This window comes from Suricata suricatta, chromosome 2, assembly GCF_006229205.1.
Source record: "Suricata suricatta isolate VVHF042 chromosome 2, meerkat_22Aug2017_6uvM2_HiC, whole genome shotgun sequence".
NCBI classification, from domain to species: Eukaryota; Metazoa; Chordata; class Mammalia; order Carnivora; family Herpestidae; genus Suricata; species Suricata suricatta.
Window position 1 is genome coordinate 152,760,065 of NC_043701.1, and position 16,346 is coordinate 152,776,410.

Consider the following 16,346-nt stretch of genomic DNA (forward strand, 5'->3'; position numbering starts at 1 on the left):
ATGTACAGTTTGAAGCACCTGTTGGCTATCTACCAAAATGAGAACATTTTCAGTGATGTATAAGTAAGTTTATCTATTCTTCCACACTCTCTACCCCACTCCCTCTTTCCTTTTGTCTGCCTACTTTCTTCCTCTCCTCCCTCCTTCCCCCACCCCAATGGTATGCACCAGGGATCAGCAAACTTCTCTGTAAAGGGCCAGGCAGTAAACAGTTCAGGCTTTTTAGGCTCTGCCATTGTGGCACACAAGTAGCTACAGATAATCCATAAATGAATGAGTGTCACTGTGTTTCAATAAAACTATTTATAAAACCAGGCAGTGGGTCAGAGTTGGCTTATAAAGCTGTAGTTCAACCCCTGGTAAGAGTAGCAGTTCTCAACCTTTAGCCTGTATCAGAATCATCTATAGAATTCATAAATACACAGATTTCTCAGCCCCATCTTTAATGTTTCTGATGCAGCAAGTCTGTAGTGGGGCCTGATCCATTGTGTAATGGTTAGCACTCTGGACTCTGTAGTGGGGCCTGAGATTTTGCATTTTTCACAGGTTCCCACATGATGGTGATGTTGCTGGTCGAGGCATCACACTTTGAGAACCACAGGTATAGAATAATGATCCGTCCTGCACTAAGTAGAAGGTTGAAATGTAATCAACAATTACGAAAGTGGAAGTTACATGCTGTAAACTTGTCTGCTAATTTTACAGAACATTTCATATGAAGACTTACTGTTAAGTGCCATAATATTATCTGTTCCTGGATGATGGAAATTTATTCCCATGCGTCCTGAAAAAAATAATTTTATTTTTAAGCACAAAGAAAAGAATGCTTAATATAATCATTTCAAATACATGGTAAAAGATGAACATTACAAAAAGCTATAACAGATTAATCTAGAACAGTACTATCAAAGGCCATAGCAGTTACAATGGTTTTTAAATCAAGTCATAAAACATACAAATGAAAAAAAATCTTAAAGCCAAAGTCTCAATAACAAATAAAAAAATAAAACAAAAAAGAAGCTTCCATTATAATAATGTGAAATTTTAAAGCATTTCTTGCATTCCAATTTAAACATGCCAACTAGAGTAAGCATTTTATTCAAACAACCATTCATACTGCCCTTCAAATCCAAGCAGCAAAATAATAAATTCAAACAAGTATATAAATTTGAAACTTAGAGGGAATAAAAAGATAAAGGTTTTATAGCGGCTCAAAAATGCAACATAATTATCAGAATGGCAACTAGAAGACAGATGGTAAAATTTATGTAACAGGGACAGTGGGGAATGACTGGCCTAAAAATCGAGGGTTCTTATGTATGCCTCCCCTACTACTAACTCGTTATATGACCTTGGGTATAATGCTCTTCACCAGACCTTCATCCTTATACTAACAGGACTGCAAACTTCTGCCCACCCTGGCTGGCTGCCTGTTTTTCTATACCTGAGCTAAGAATCATTATTACACTTTTAAAGGGTTTAAAAACAAAACTAAAGAAACAAAAAATATGCAAAAGAGACCATATGAACCACAGGCCTAAAATATTTACTGTCCCTTTCAAAGTTTGCCAAGCCCTGGTCAATAAGATGATAAGTCTGAATCAAACGTTTTAACTCAATTGCCTAAAAGTGGTAGATGTAAAAGAGTTGGTATGTTTTTCATGAATTATTTGCAAATAGGACATGGATGTATTAAAAAGAATAATGAAAAAGAGAGTCTGATATGGAAAAAAAAAGTATACGTAAGTTTGTTTACTTGACCAATCTCTTCAACAAAATAGTTACTAAAACAATGCTTTTGTGTAAAGCTAATATACACAGACTTGGTTCTGCAAGGTCTTCATATCCAATTATGTAAAGGTTATCATGAAATTCTCAGAAAAATGTCAATTTTATGTCACTAGTACTGTTCAACAAAAACGTCAACAGAATGGGGGGCATCAGAGAAAGCTGGAGATGTGGAGATATGATGATATGGTGATTGACTTTTCAACAAATACAGTCTTCTCTATAATTGCAAAAGGTTAGTTGTCATTTGGTGTTAATCTCTGGTATGGGATACTGGAAGCAAACATCAGTATTAAGCTTCTCTGGACCAAAAGAGGAGAATAACAGTGGACAAAACAGAGCATTTGCCTCAAATAAAAAGGAAGAATCATTAATTCTCAGCCAAATTAATATTTTGCCTAGACAAAGCCACCCAATTTTCTTAAAAGCCCTCAGGTCACAGTAATTTGTGAAAGGTCATTTTATATTAAAAGTCAGGGAAAAAACAATACTCTCATAACATTGCTTGTACTGACGGGTGTGTGTGTGTGTATGTGTATGTATATGAGAGAGAGAGTAATAAGAACAGAAAAATCAACAATTGATGGATGTTTGATGGGACTATTCCAATTTTACTATGAAGCATTATAAAACTTTCAATAAAAATTACTTTTAGTTTTTATTATTTTAAACTTCCTTATTAGGAGGAAGATATTACACTTATATCTAATTTTATGGGGACTCCTTTGCTAGCATTTATAATAAAATTATTTTTAGAATATATTTTAATGTTTTCTAGAATAAAATCATCTTAGTAAACAACCATTTTTTAAATAATAGAATTGCCTATTTTATTTTTTTATTGATTTCACAGATCTTTTCATGTTTACTAGAAGCTAAGTATTAGGAGTTTCAAAAACTACCCCTTGTTCAAAGACACATTTAACAGTATCTATATATATAATTACTCTATGTGTCTTATTTTTCCCCAGTTCCTAAGCCATTTTAGAGTCTAAAAATTATAGTTTACCCCAGAGGCTACAAGTGCCATCTCCTACCACCACTTTGAGCAGAACCTATAATACAAAAATTTGTCATGAGAAGACTGACTCAGTAGAGAGAGTTTACATTCTGGTTTTAGTTTGTTGCATCAATATTCTCTCCATTATGTTTAGATAATCAAGACCTGATTTAGATTCATTATCACCAAACACTCACTTCCATAAGAACTAGATGTGATTTTCTCATTGTATTCTGAGATACTCAAATTTAACAGTAAATAGTCAGACACTGGAAAGTAAGCCTGAAAACCCAACAAGAATTCAAAATCACTGTCCAACAATACATAAGGTAATGGCAATAGAGAGGGTCTTTTCAATATCTGACCAAGGAATATTCAGACATGGGTGTGGTTCCTAAAAAGCTCAGGGTGTTCTCTAGAATAATATAGGGTTATCAAGAAAATCAACCAAGCCCAAATTTAGTTGATCCTCATCCAACTTCTTTTATTTACTATGCTATGGTTAAAAAAAAAAAAAAGTAGGTGGTTTATAATCACTACATCAAAAAACAGTTTTTCTATGTTTCTGGAACTACTGGTGTTCCCACCCTTAACGGGGTGCTCCTTTCTGTAGTTCTCCAGAAGTTGGGTCCTTTTTGGACCCTTTCCATGAGATCTTAGGACTCTTCAGCTTGAAAAGATGAAACTGAAAGGAAGCTCAGTGGTTTTCCAATTATCATCCTGTAGCCCACACTGATTACTTCCAATTTAATCTTTCTAAATAAAGATGCAGGAAAAAAAAAAGAGCCTTAAGCAATGTTTTATACATGAAGGCATCAGTATTTGCTGAAAAGCAGAAATCTTTCTTTCCTGGTATCCTCCCTAATTCTGCTGGCCTCCTTGACTTCAGTGGATCTCTGGATGAATAACATCCACAGAAGATTTTATAAGACACTCTGTCACGCCAGATCCAATTATTTAAATACAATATACTTGTTTCCCAACTAGATGCAAATTATTTGTAGCAAAACAACTTATGGCTTCTTTAAACTACTTTCTTTACCTCTTCAAAAATTAATGTTTATGTTATGAAATCCAACATATTTTCATTGGTGAAAAATTAGATAATATAGAAAAATGAAAAAACTAAGATCACCAATTAAAGACAAGCTCGGCCAACATTTTGATTTATAGTCTTCCAGTTTAGGAAGTGTATATGAATAAAAGTTCTTTTCTAAAATTAGAATTGTTTTTTATTTTTTTCTTCATATATTTTGCATGTTAAATGTTACAGTTATTATGAGATTTTGAAGAAGAGAGAAAATATATAAAAGCAAAAGAAAAACTGATACCAAATTCAGATGAGGCCATTTATTTTTTTCTTCCCTTTATCCAACAAATACTGCTGTTTAATCAGCTGTGAAAATAGAATCAAGTGTGTGACATCTGGTGATTTTTGTTAATGCAGTCTGGTGCTGCCAGCGTGACATTTTGTCACCTGTCCATGGTCTGCTATTTTTAAATTGTTCTTGTCAGCCAGCTATCTTTTAAGTATAGTGTAAAATATAAGGTTTCGAAAACTGAAAGGCATACTTGGCTTTACTGAGTTAAATGATGCTGTGGAAATCTGAGGCTGTCCCACTTTTCCCAGTGCACAGGGTCTGATAAATGGAGGTAAGAGGGGATGGAGGGAGAGGCTGCAGAATAGGGTTACACAGATTTATCCAGACTGCAAAAATCAGTCTTAAAAGCTCAAGTCACATTCATATTTAAGAAGCTAGTTATAAAAAAAAGACCTCTGTTATTCAAAATTTCAGAGTCGAACCAACCATACTTTTATGTGTCCCAAATAAAATTGGTATTTTTATGAATTCATAATTATGGAAGTCACCTCTTTACTTCTGCAATGTGTTATGAGATAAGGAACAACTACTGTGTCTTTCTTTAATCACTCCCATTTGCTCTAAAAAGTCAAGTCCTTCAGAGACTTTTACATAACAGAATGTCAGTGCTGTGTTCTAGAAAAGCTTCTAAGAAAAATGCATATTCTGCTGGGTTGCACTTTCCACCAATTTCCTCTATAAAATCGAAGATACATTCCTTCAGGAAAAGTATCCACAAGATGCAATAATGTTATGCAAGAATATAATAAAATGATGTTTTAAAGCCCTTTTAAGGAAAAATGATAGACGTCTGGCACTAAAATATTCTAACTACGTTCCAAAGAACTGAGAAGCAAAAGCTGTGAGCTTAGACCTGAGGTCAGATTCTAGTTTCTTTTCATACAATTTTTGGCATGTTATTCATTCCTTTGTGTCTGTTTCCTCATTTCAGGCTGAACTCTAGAACAGTTACTATCAGAATTTCTAGAATTTTCTTTTAAAAGTCTCGGGTGATTACACAGCTATATAAGAAGGACCACTGGGTAAATTAATGAGAGGTACTTAAAAAAAATCACTCAACTTGTATTTACTGCCCTCTTCCTGAATAGAACCAGAACAATCACTTCTTGCTAACTCTGAATCTATGTCCCAAACAATTTCTGGACTCTGTTAATTTTTATACAAGACAAACTGATATGGGCCAGAGGTAGCACAAAAATAGAACTGGAGCAGCGATGCAAGTAAGTAAAGAGACAGCATATTTTTCTGGACCAAACTAAATGTAATTAAGGTGCATTTTTTCTGAAATGAGAACCTCAACATTTCATAAAAGGGGCCAACTTTTGTGATGAATAAAGAAAAAAAATGCTTCCATAATACCAAAAAGGGTGGCATTTGTTTCTTCCAAGCTTCTGTCAATTTAAATGTTTTAAAGCACTATTACCAGAAGATAGCTATTTTTTCCCTCTGATTCAGTATACATTTGAAAAGCAAACCCTTCAATATCAGTTCTCAAATGACACCTGCTCTTTTCATTTTTCAAATTTCGGTTCCATGAATAGTGAGGAAAGAGAAAATTCAAATATATAGAAATATTTCATCAGGCACTAGAAATGTTTCATCAGGCACTGCCCCCAAGCAGTCAGCTGGGCCTCCTCATCTGTGTTGAGAGGGAGACTCCGTCGGATGACAGAAAGGGGGCTCTTTGCCAAGATACCTGCTATATTGTGCTACCCCCACCAGGATGGATCTTGTTTCACAATGTCACCATGCTGCACTGTGGTTGGCATTTCTCTATTATCCCTCCTCTCATCACTTTGTACTCTTTGAATGTTAATCCTAAAGGAGGGTATGCTTAATCAAACCTAATGACCCTGGGTCTTCAGAGGGGTTCCTGTGTGGCTAGGTAAACTTTCATCATTAGCAAATCAGGGGAACAGCTATAGGAAGCATACAGAGAGGCGCTTGGGTGGCTCAGTCAGTTAAGCATCTGTCTCTTAATTTTGTCTCGGGTCATAATCTCACAGTTCATAAATTCGAGTCCCATGTCAGCACAGAGCCTTCTTGGGATTCTCTCTTCCTCTCTCTGCCCCTTTCCTGTGCAAGTACTCTCTCAATCTCTCTCAAAATAAATAAATAAACTTTTAAAAAAGGGTACAGAGATGAATCTTTTCCCCTATCTCTAATCCTATCTCTCCCAATGCCAGAAATTCTTTCAATCCTCATAGTTATAAGGAGAGCTCTGGATTTCCTTCCCTTCACCTGAAAAGAGGGCAGAGAACAATTCCTCCTTCCTAGGCCTCACTCAAATCTCTACTAACCCAAGGATTTCTGCACTTAGAAAAGAAATAAGGGACAAATTTCATTAGTTTATCACTCTTCCTCAAAGCCCTCCTTCTCAACTCTTGGAGGCATTCTCTCAAACAATAGGACGGGCGCCTGGGTGACTCAGTCAGTTAAGAGTCCAACTCTTGGTTTCAGTTCAGGTCACGATCTCACAGTTTTTCGTGAGTTGGAGCCTTGCACCAGGCTAGGAGCCAGCAGTGTGGAGACTGCATGGGATTCTCTCTCCCCCTCACTCTCTGCACCTTCCCCACTTGTACTGTCTCTTTCTCAAATAAATAAAAATAAACTTTTAAAAAATGAACAATAGGAAAAGTCATATATAAATGGGAAGAGACAATGGATAATTATTACAGTGTTATTCTGTTATGACCACGGACTATTTGAGATCTTTAAAAAGCAAAAACAAAAAATTAGTCTAATTTTTATTTAAACAAGGGTGCTGTGATCTGATCAAAAATACTAAACATATTTCTCAGGTGCTGTGCAGAAAGCTCAATTTGACTTTTCCTCTACATTACTTGATATTTTTATCATGGGGGAAGAGGTAGAGGTCTTTTAAAATTTCCTACAAATATCTTCAAGGCTGACCCAATAGAAGTATAAATGTGACCGAAAAGCTGTTAAAGCTCTTTACTAAAACAGAAGTCTTATTACTTCCTGAATTTCCCATGATATCATTTCTCCCACTAACCCTTTCCTCCCACTTCAGATCAAGAGAACAGTTGAATAAGGGGAATTCTTATTGTATACATTTCTAATGATGAAATATCACTGTTAATATAGTTCATCAGGTTCATTTTATTTTTTTAATGTTTATTTTTGAGAGACAGAGACAGAGACAGAGTGCAAGTTGGGGAGCACAGAGATAGAGGGACACAGAATCTGAAACAGACTCCAGGATCTGAGCTGTGCCTGATGCACAGCTTGACCTCATGAACCATGAGATCATGACCTGAACCAAAGTGACGAGCCACTCTCATCAGGTTCACTTTAAATGCATCATGAAGTGCTTTATTTTTCATGAATGTCATATTCTATGTTATTATAGTTTCTTTACATTATTTAGATACACAATTTTTAGAAAGCCAACACAACTTAAGACGATTATTTTTCTTTCTCCTTACGTGGTTTTTGATAATGACAAAATGTTTCTCCTTCAATAATCACTATGGCAAATTACCTATATATGGCAATACAAAATTTTGACAACTTGGATTTAAGTTTTTAACATTGAGCTGCAGTCTAGCTAGAAGGAAGTAAATACTGTAGGTATATAAGGTTTAATTCATTATCTAGGCTAGGCAGTAGGCACACCACTACCACTGCGAGCAAAAAATCATAGATAGTTTCTAGTGTTAAGAACTTTATCTGACCTTCATAGCCACTCCATGAAGTAGGTACTTGATTTCAATGAGGAGGAGAAAACTCAGGCTTTGAAGAGGCTAACTAATTTATCTAAATCAATTGCCAACTAGAGGCAGAGCCAGGATTCAAATCCAGATTTGAATGACTGCAAAATCAGAAAGGCTGAGTTGAAATTTAATCTCCTACAAAGAGAATATAAAATGCCTGGAAGAATGTTAATAAAAATAATAATCTTTACTATCTCTAGGTAGAGGTCTCAGATTATTTTTTCACTTTCCTTTTGTCTTTTTATGTACTATCTGAATTTCCTACAATGAGTAAAAAAGATTCCCCCCCCCCCAGAAGAAAACTGAGCTCCAGGAAATAAACCAAGACAAGCATACAAAAAAACCTAAATATGATTCTGTAGCTTGAGTTTTGAGACCCTCAAAGAAGTGTTCCCATGTTCAAGTGGGAGAAGAAGATATTAAAGGCAAAAGGAAAAACAGGATGAAGAGGGAAGTGCTTCTGGACAGATGCATAGAGAGGCCAGATGGTAAGTCCCCTAGACTACTACTTTTTTCTTAAAGCTCCATTCACCTACATGTTTACATCTTTTGATCCAGAGATCTTCTCTGAATTTACCCTAAAGAAAAGCTAAGTGCAAGAACTCGTTCATGGTAGCTTTACCTATTATGGAGCAAAAGCAGAAACAACCTGAGAGTCCAAAGTGAAGGCCTATTAATAAATTATAAAGACCAGACAAAAATATGGCTATAGAAACTATCCAAATATATGGATATAGAAAAATAAGGATACACTATCACAATATTTATTTTTTGTTACATTTTTGTTGTTATAATTTTCTTCATTTTTAAAGTAAAAAATTATTTAAAATATTTCCCTTAAAATGCCAGCATCATAATTATGTTATTAGACGTAATAAGGATCAAATACATGATGCCCTAAGTCAGATCTAAAAGTCTCCCAGCTGGAAAAGGGAAGCAGGAAGCCTGAACATGCTAGCTAGAGAATAATGGCATGTAATCAACCATGAGAAGCAGTTCATTCACAGGAAATCAAGGTGGGTGGTATAATGAACAGAGAAGTTGCAAACATATTGAGACTATAAAAAAGTACATATTATGAGCCTTCCAACTTATCAGGACATATTATAAATACAATACAGAAGACTTTCACAGATGATACTTCACTTTTCCAAGTGTGGCAGAGAAATATATGCAGAGGGAATTAGACATGTATTAAAAAAGGGGTCACCAAAACTGGAATAAGGTATTTTATATTATCCCGCAGTTGAAGTACCCTCCTTACACTTGGCCAGTGCTGCTCTCAACAGGGCATGATGTCTCTCCTATGTAAATAATATTCACAAAATTCTGGAAAATTATTTACAGACTCTAATGTAAGATCCTTTCATAATCTTGTATTGCTGGAAGAAATCAGACAAAGATAAAAACAGGTACGCATAAAGAACAAGGGTTGAATATTTTAGAATAATTAGGAGAGGCTTATAGCTGCTCATGGTAGAGAAGGAAGACAAATGTAGCCTTAGAAGACACTAAAAACACAAAACAGTCTGTGAATATCATTGGGTTGTTGTTTTTTTTTAACACCATTCTCACTTCTAAGTGAAATAGGCTTTAAATTACCATATACCTAATCTTTCAACTGAGGAAAGACGATGACTAAATATAACAATGAATAAATGAGAGATTTTTTTTTTCTACTTCTGAAGGCCTTAAAATACAGCTTTTCTCAAAATCCTTTATTTTCTTCATAGCCTGTTAACTACTTTCTTTTCATGGGAAATTGAGGAAAGCAGCAGAAAATCATGAGTGTGACAAGAAAATGATGACATGGATTTCTGAGGTGGCTTGAGGAAATGATGATCAGGTGGACATAGTCACACCCTGTAAAAGCCTGGAGAGAACCAGAGGGGATCCAATTCTTTACAGCTCCAAAGAACATAAGGGCTCCTAAAAGATGGGCATCCTTGTGGCCAACTCTTCACAGTTTTCAGATATTTTGGCTCTAAACCCAACTGTAGTGGATATTTCCACAGGAAATTTCCATTACGGTTTTCAAAATATCACAGGCCCCCTACAAAGTCCTATAACACATAAAAAGAAGTATCTGTAATTATGAATGTGACATCAACTGCTAACCTGAATTTACAGGAGCTCTAAAAATAGGAAGTCCTAATATTGCTGACCTTGGGACTGCCTTATATTTAACTCAAAACATTCATACACTTTAAGACATTTTCCTTCTGTTTTAGTCTTAAGAGAGTGCAAAGAATCACCTGCTGCTCTTAAGTCTGTGTCATGTTACTTGCTACACTAGGAAAATGATTATATTTTAATAAAATGGAACTCTTTTCTATGAAGTTTTCTGAAGTAGTCTTCGGAGATTGACTTACTAAGTCAAATATTTCCTTGCAGTGTACTTTGACTTAAATGAATTATCCAGGTTCAGCTAAGGAGTCCAAATAAATGTATAAAGCCCAGAAAACTTGCTTTCTGGTCTCATGCTACCTAACACATGCTTCTGCCAGACATTATGATCCAAGCAATCAACCTTGATTATTGTAGGTAGCTGAACCCAGCTTTAAAAATAAATAAATAAATAAAAACTTTAAATACATTCCACAGTGCTTTACAGAAGCAAACAAAAACAAATGGGAAAAAAAATAACAAACAAAAATGAAAAAAAATTACAAGTATTAAAAAGCTGATTTTTGTTTAAAACACCAAGCAAGGAAGGGACATATGAATATTCCTAACCTGCAAAATGATTCCTCCACATTATATCAGCGAAACTCATTGGTGGGCCACTGGGAGGGTAGTGTTTACCTTTCAGAGGCTCATGATCAGTCCTTATCATATCCATTAAGGAGTTCTCCAACGAGTGCAAGTTAAAAGTGTCATAGGGCCTACTCCGGTCCTAAAAATAAAAACACAGAACAAGACAATAAATAAAATTACTTCATAAAATTAATACTACATCAGTAGCTTCTTGCCATGGATTAATGACATGAATAAAAGTTCCAGAACACATATTCTTTTCATTAAGAATGATTCCTCAGCACCGTGTAAGTGTAACACAAGTTTCTGTAATTGCATCCTTTCTCCCCATATTCTTTCATGTATATGTCCCACTACTTCAGACTTTCTCTCAAATGAACTAAAAAGTAAATTCCAAACAAAGAATCCAGTGAATTGGCTTTGCCCTCAGCCCTTCACCTCAACCTTCATTGTCAAATAAACATCCTATTCAAATGAATAGAGGATTTTTTATCTAGAGGAAGTCCATAATTAAGAACTTTTAGTCTACAAACAGAATCACTTTTCTGAAAAGTCAAAAGATGGCTGTAGTTTTGATGTAATTTTGGGGGGTACTTTTAATATTTATTACTGATAAGTTCTATACATTGGGTACACTCTCTAAAATTTAAAATGTTTCCAAAGTACTACTATAATTGATTACCTTTTAAAATGCTCTCATTTGAAAAAAAAAACTTTAGGTAGTGTTTTCATGATGCTAGAGTCAAAACCATTTTGAAAACAGAGAGCTAAGACTAACTGAAGAAAAAAAATCATTGTTCCACCACATTTCACTCAAGCCCATGGGAGACCATAATGTACAAATTTTTTTAGTAGTCTGAGCTAAAAGGAAGCGCAACTCATAGCCTAACTTAACATTATAGATTTAACTTGCTTTTAAGAAAAGCAAAACAAACACACACTCCAACAACCATACCAAATCAAACTATTGCAATGAGAGATTATTTTCAGGGTCCTGAACAACTGACCCAGATTGCAAATGATCATTTACCATCTCCGGTGAACAACAGAATAAATGACTGGACGAGCAAAAAATGATACACCAGGTAAAAATCTCAATTTTGGTGACCATTTTCTAGTTTAAGTCTTAACTCTTGGGAAGCTGTTTTTCTCCTGGTTTCTGGAAAGCATCGCAGTGTATCTATCTATTCAGGGAGACAGAAAGGAAAGTGGCATTTCCCCAGCCCTGAGCCTAACGGAAGAGTCAGAGGGGTACTGAATAAATGAATGCAGTATGTATACAGGCAGGCGCTAAGAAGAGCCCTGAACTGAGAGCCAGGAGGCAGGAGCACTAGAATAACTATCAACTAGGGGCTTTTGGGCACATCATGATCTACCTTCCAACATGTGCCTGAAATTCCTTCCTTCATACAAATGTGAGGACTGAGCTTAGAGTATTTCTAATATCTTTTACAACACTATACTTTTTTCATCTTTTTAACTCAGAGATGAGGAGTAGGGGTGGAGGGTATAGATGTTTTCAAATGCCAGAGACAGAAATTCCATTTTTACAAACTTTTTTTTTCCAATAGAACCACTTTGTTCATTTTATTTTATTTTAGAGAGAGAGCATGCACGTGAGCAGGGAAGGGGGGAGGGAGGAAGGGTCAGAGGGAGAGGGAGAGAGAGAGAGAGAGAGAGAGAGAGAGAGAGAGAGAGAGAGAGAGCGAGCGAGCGCGCAAGCATGCATGAAAATCCCAAGCAGGCTCCATGCTCAACTCAGAGCCCAACATGGGGCCCCATCCCACGAACCTGGGATCATGACCTGACCTGAAATCAAGAGTTGGGACACTTAACCAAACTGAGCCACCCAGGGGCCCCATTTTTACAAACCTTTAATGCACAAGTCAAGGGCCAACTCCTGTACTAAGCCCTGGTGACTCAGAGATAAGTGCTGCAACCCAGTCCCTATATGCAAGTAACTAGTAGAAAGAGAGAGAAAAAACCCATTGAAATAAGAGAATGACAGGTGTTTTTACAGAGGAATGTGTACAGTACAATGGACACTAAGTCAAATCTATTTCTTAAAGAACATGAATGTGTGTATTATAATTTTTTTTTAATTACATTCTGTAAAATCCTAGGTGTTCTGAATGTGAACCTGCCATCTGACCAGGTATGAGGCTTCTCTTACTTATTCTAAATGGTCTTCAGTATTCTCATTGGTAAAATGGGATCTTACCTGTGAGGATTAGGTTGAATTTATACATATTATTTTTCTAACACTGTGTTTGCCAAAAGGCAAGCACTCAACATTTCTTTTTTTCTTTTCTTTTCTTTTCTTTTTTTTTTTTTTGGTGCTGAAGCCCAGGATCAAAGGGCACTCAACATTTCTTAGCTTACTGCCATTGCTCCCCCGTCCCCCATTACTACCTCCACCTCATTTTCTTCTTTTTAACTAACACTCATCAACTATCTGTCTACTACTGGATAAGAAAGAGATATGGAATATTTTCTTTGGCTCTCCATTTTGTTCTTAATATAATTCAAGAAGGTCTTTTTTTTTTTTTTTTTTTTACTTTTAAGGTCTTCCTGCAGATCATTTGTTTTGCTCTGGGTTCAAGTAATCAGTGGAAACTCCAATTACTTAAGGAGTAAAGCTGAGTTTCCCGAAATGCAGGCTTATCTGTCTCCATAAGAGGTACCATATTCTTTGTCCAGAGAAAAAGCCACAGGTGAAAAAAAGAAGTGTGCTCATGAGAAGTCAAAATGACAGCCTATTTCTGGCACTGACAATCCTGGAATGGATGTCCAGGAGCCTTCTAACATATATATATCCACACTGCTACCTAGAGCCCTGCAGACATGGGGCTATTTCAAAAAAGGCTGATAAGGTCAAGGGACTATAAAAAATGGATGTTTGAAGGCATTCTAAAAATTTCCAGCCAGGACAGTTTATTTTTTTCACTTAATTTTTGATATAACACTTTGAGATAGATGACAACATACTCATTTTACACATGAGAAAGGTGAGGTTTAGAGAAGATTTCAGCCTGGGTCTGATCTCAAAGCCAATACCTAGGGAATATAACATCTGTCCAAAGAACTTGATCTAATCCATATACAACAATAAATGAAAACTCTATAGAAGCGCACCATTGCAGCTAATTACCAATGAAATGACCTTCCTGGCAAGATGGTAGTGAATTCCCGTCAGAAGACAATAGGGGATATTATATGACTACCTGTCAGGAAAATTGGAAGGGTGTTTGGGTGGGGACTTAATGCATCAGAAATGGTTCTCAAACTGGTCAGACTGTCAAAAATCACACACAGAATGGTTAAAATGCAGGTTCCGGGGCTCCAGTTAAAACCAACTTGGTCATAATTTAAAAAGAAATAAATGTCCTAGGTAACTCTTTTGACTGGCTATATTTGAGAGCCATGACACTGGGTGATTCTTTTTTTTTTTTTAATGTTTTATTTATTTTTGATACAGAGAGAGACAGAGCATGAGAGGAGGAGGGGCAGAGAGAGAAGGAGACACAGAACCGGAAGCAGGCTCCAGGCTCTGAGCTAACTGTCAGCACAGAGCCTGATGCAGGGCTCGAACCCACGAACGTGAGATCTGACCTGAGCCGAAGTCGGAGGCTTAATCGACTGAGCCACCCAGGCGCCCCTGGATGATTCTTTAAGGTAAGCCTTTACATCTGCATCTGGTCAGTAAAATGGGACAGTAAAGTGAATGAGGGACTGGAAGGACAACAGCAGGAAATAAACAAGCCTGGCCACTTTGCCAAGGGTTAGCCTTGCAGTCTTCCAATTAACTGCGGGTTAGGAAAGCAGTTGGTGGTCTGAAATCAGACATTTGATTTTCAAATTCTGGCTCTACCATGTGCTGGCACGTCACTCTGAACAGTTTCTAAGCCTTGGTTATCTTCATCTATAAAATGATAATTTTCCCTGTGGTTGTGTTTAGTACCTAATGACAATGTTAAACAAGGCATCTGTACCGGGGGGGGGGGGGGGGCCACTGGAATATTAGGGAGAACACAAAGAGACTTCTAGGATGCCACCTTAGAGTACTGGGAAATATATTTAAAAACCAAGTGGTTCACTAGTACTCAACACATGAAAACATGACATATGAAATGCAGGACACAATTTGCACAGGCTTTGTTCACTAGTGAACAAACTTCAGTACTGAGACTTATTTTCTCATTAAAATTTATTTATCTATATTTAATTGATTTATATTTGCAGCATTCTTTTTTCTAATTTTTTAAAATGTTTGTTTATTTTTGAGAGAGAGAGAGAGAGAGAGAGAGAGAGAGAGAGACAGAGTGTGCGCAGGGGAGGATCAGAGAGGAAGGGAGACACAGAATCTGAAGCAGGCTCCAGGCTCTGAGCTGTCAGCACAAAGCCTGAGACGAGGCTCAAACCCATGAACTGTGAGCTCATGACCTGAGCCGAAGTTGGCCGCTTAGCTGACTGAGCCACCCAGGCGCCCCATATTTGCAGCATTCTATTCATCTCTTTGTTTTATAAGTCAACATTGCTAAAAACAACTAACCAGGAGGGCTGCAAGGAACAGAACAAAAAGGATAGAAAAACCATAAAATCTGCAGCAAAATTAAAACAGAAACCATACATAAAGAAAACCAGGGGCGCCTGGGTGGCTCAGTCGGTTAAGTGTCCAGCTTCGGCTCAGGTCATGATCTCATGATTCATGGCTTCAAGCCCTGCGTTGGGCTCTGTGCTGACAGCTAGCTTAGAGCCTGGAGTCCACTTCGGATTCTGTGTCTCCCCCTCTATCTGGTCCTCCCCTGCTTGCACTGTCTCTCAAAAATAAATAAAAACATTAAAAAATTTAAAAAAAAAGATAACCAGACCAGAATTTATAATTCAAAAACAAAAATTACAAGTGGCAACTAACCTTTAAAAAATTTTTTATAAGTTTTGTTTCTCGATATAGGGAAAATAAGAAAAATATCTTTTTTTCCATTTGTTCTTAACAAGCAAACACACAGCAAAGTATTAGAATGTTACATTTATAAATAATGCATCCCATCATGGACTCCTTTTCTTTGAAGATAACCAATCACAAATGTTATCATTTAGTCGTACAAGAAGGCAGCACACTCCCATTGTACAGTTTACTAGCCCTGCTTTTGTCCTTCCCTCAACTTGACTTAATATTAGTAAATCTATCAAGTATTTAATATGTGCTTGCCACTATCCTAAGCATGCTACATTCCCTCGTAACTCTATGAGGTAGGTAACTTTTATCTCCATTTAAAAATTTTTTAAATGTTTATTTTTGAGAGAGAGAGAGAGAGACAGAACAGGAGCGGGGGAGGGGCGCAGAGAGAGAGAGAGAGAGAGAGAGAGAGAGACAGACAGACAGACAGAATCCAAAGCAGGCTCCAGGCTCTGAGCTGTCAGCAGAGGGCCGGACCTGGGGCTCAAACTCATGGACTGTGAGATCATGACCTGAGCTGAAGTCGGACACTTAATTGACTGAGCCACCCAGGTGCCCCCCCCTTTTTTAAATTTTTTAATGTTTATTTATTTTACTTTTATCCCCATTTTAGAAGTTAAGCAATTAAATCGTGGCAAGATTAAGTAACTTGCCCAATATCATATAGCAGTAAATTAACAGGGCCAAGGCTCCAAACCATTCAAATCCAGACTGTGCTCTTA

General features: G+C 36.7%; 1 protein-coding gene across 4 annotated transcripts in view; it reads right to left on the reverse strand.

Annotated features, from left to right (window-relative positions):
- CPEB3 (cytoplasmic polyadenylation element binding protein 3) overlaps positions 1–16,346 on the reverse strand; it is a 184,443-nt gene that overhangs the window by 106,214 nt on the left and 61,883 nt on the right. For 2 of the 4 annotated variants that reach the window (XM_029932231.1, XM_029932227.1), the window contains 2 exons: positions 10,644–10,803; positions 728–784 (listed from right to left, as the gene is read on the reverse strand). In XM_029932231.1, coding sequence (XP_029788091.1) covers positions 728–784; positions 10,644–10,803 — 217 coding nt within the window. The remainder of the gene's footprint in view (positions 1–727; positions 785–10,643; positions 10,804–16,346) is intronic. The other 2 variants (XM_029932228.1, XM_029932229.1) reach the window with 2 other exon arrangements.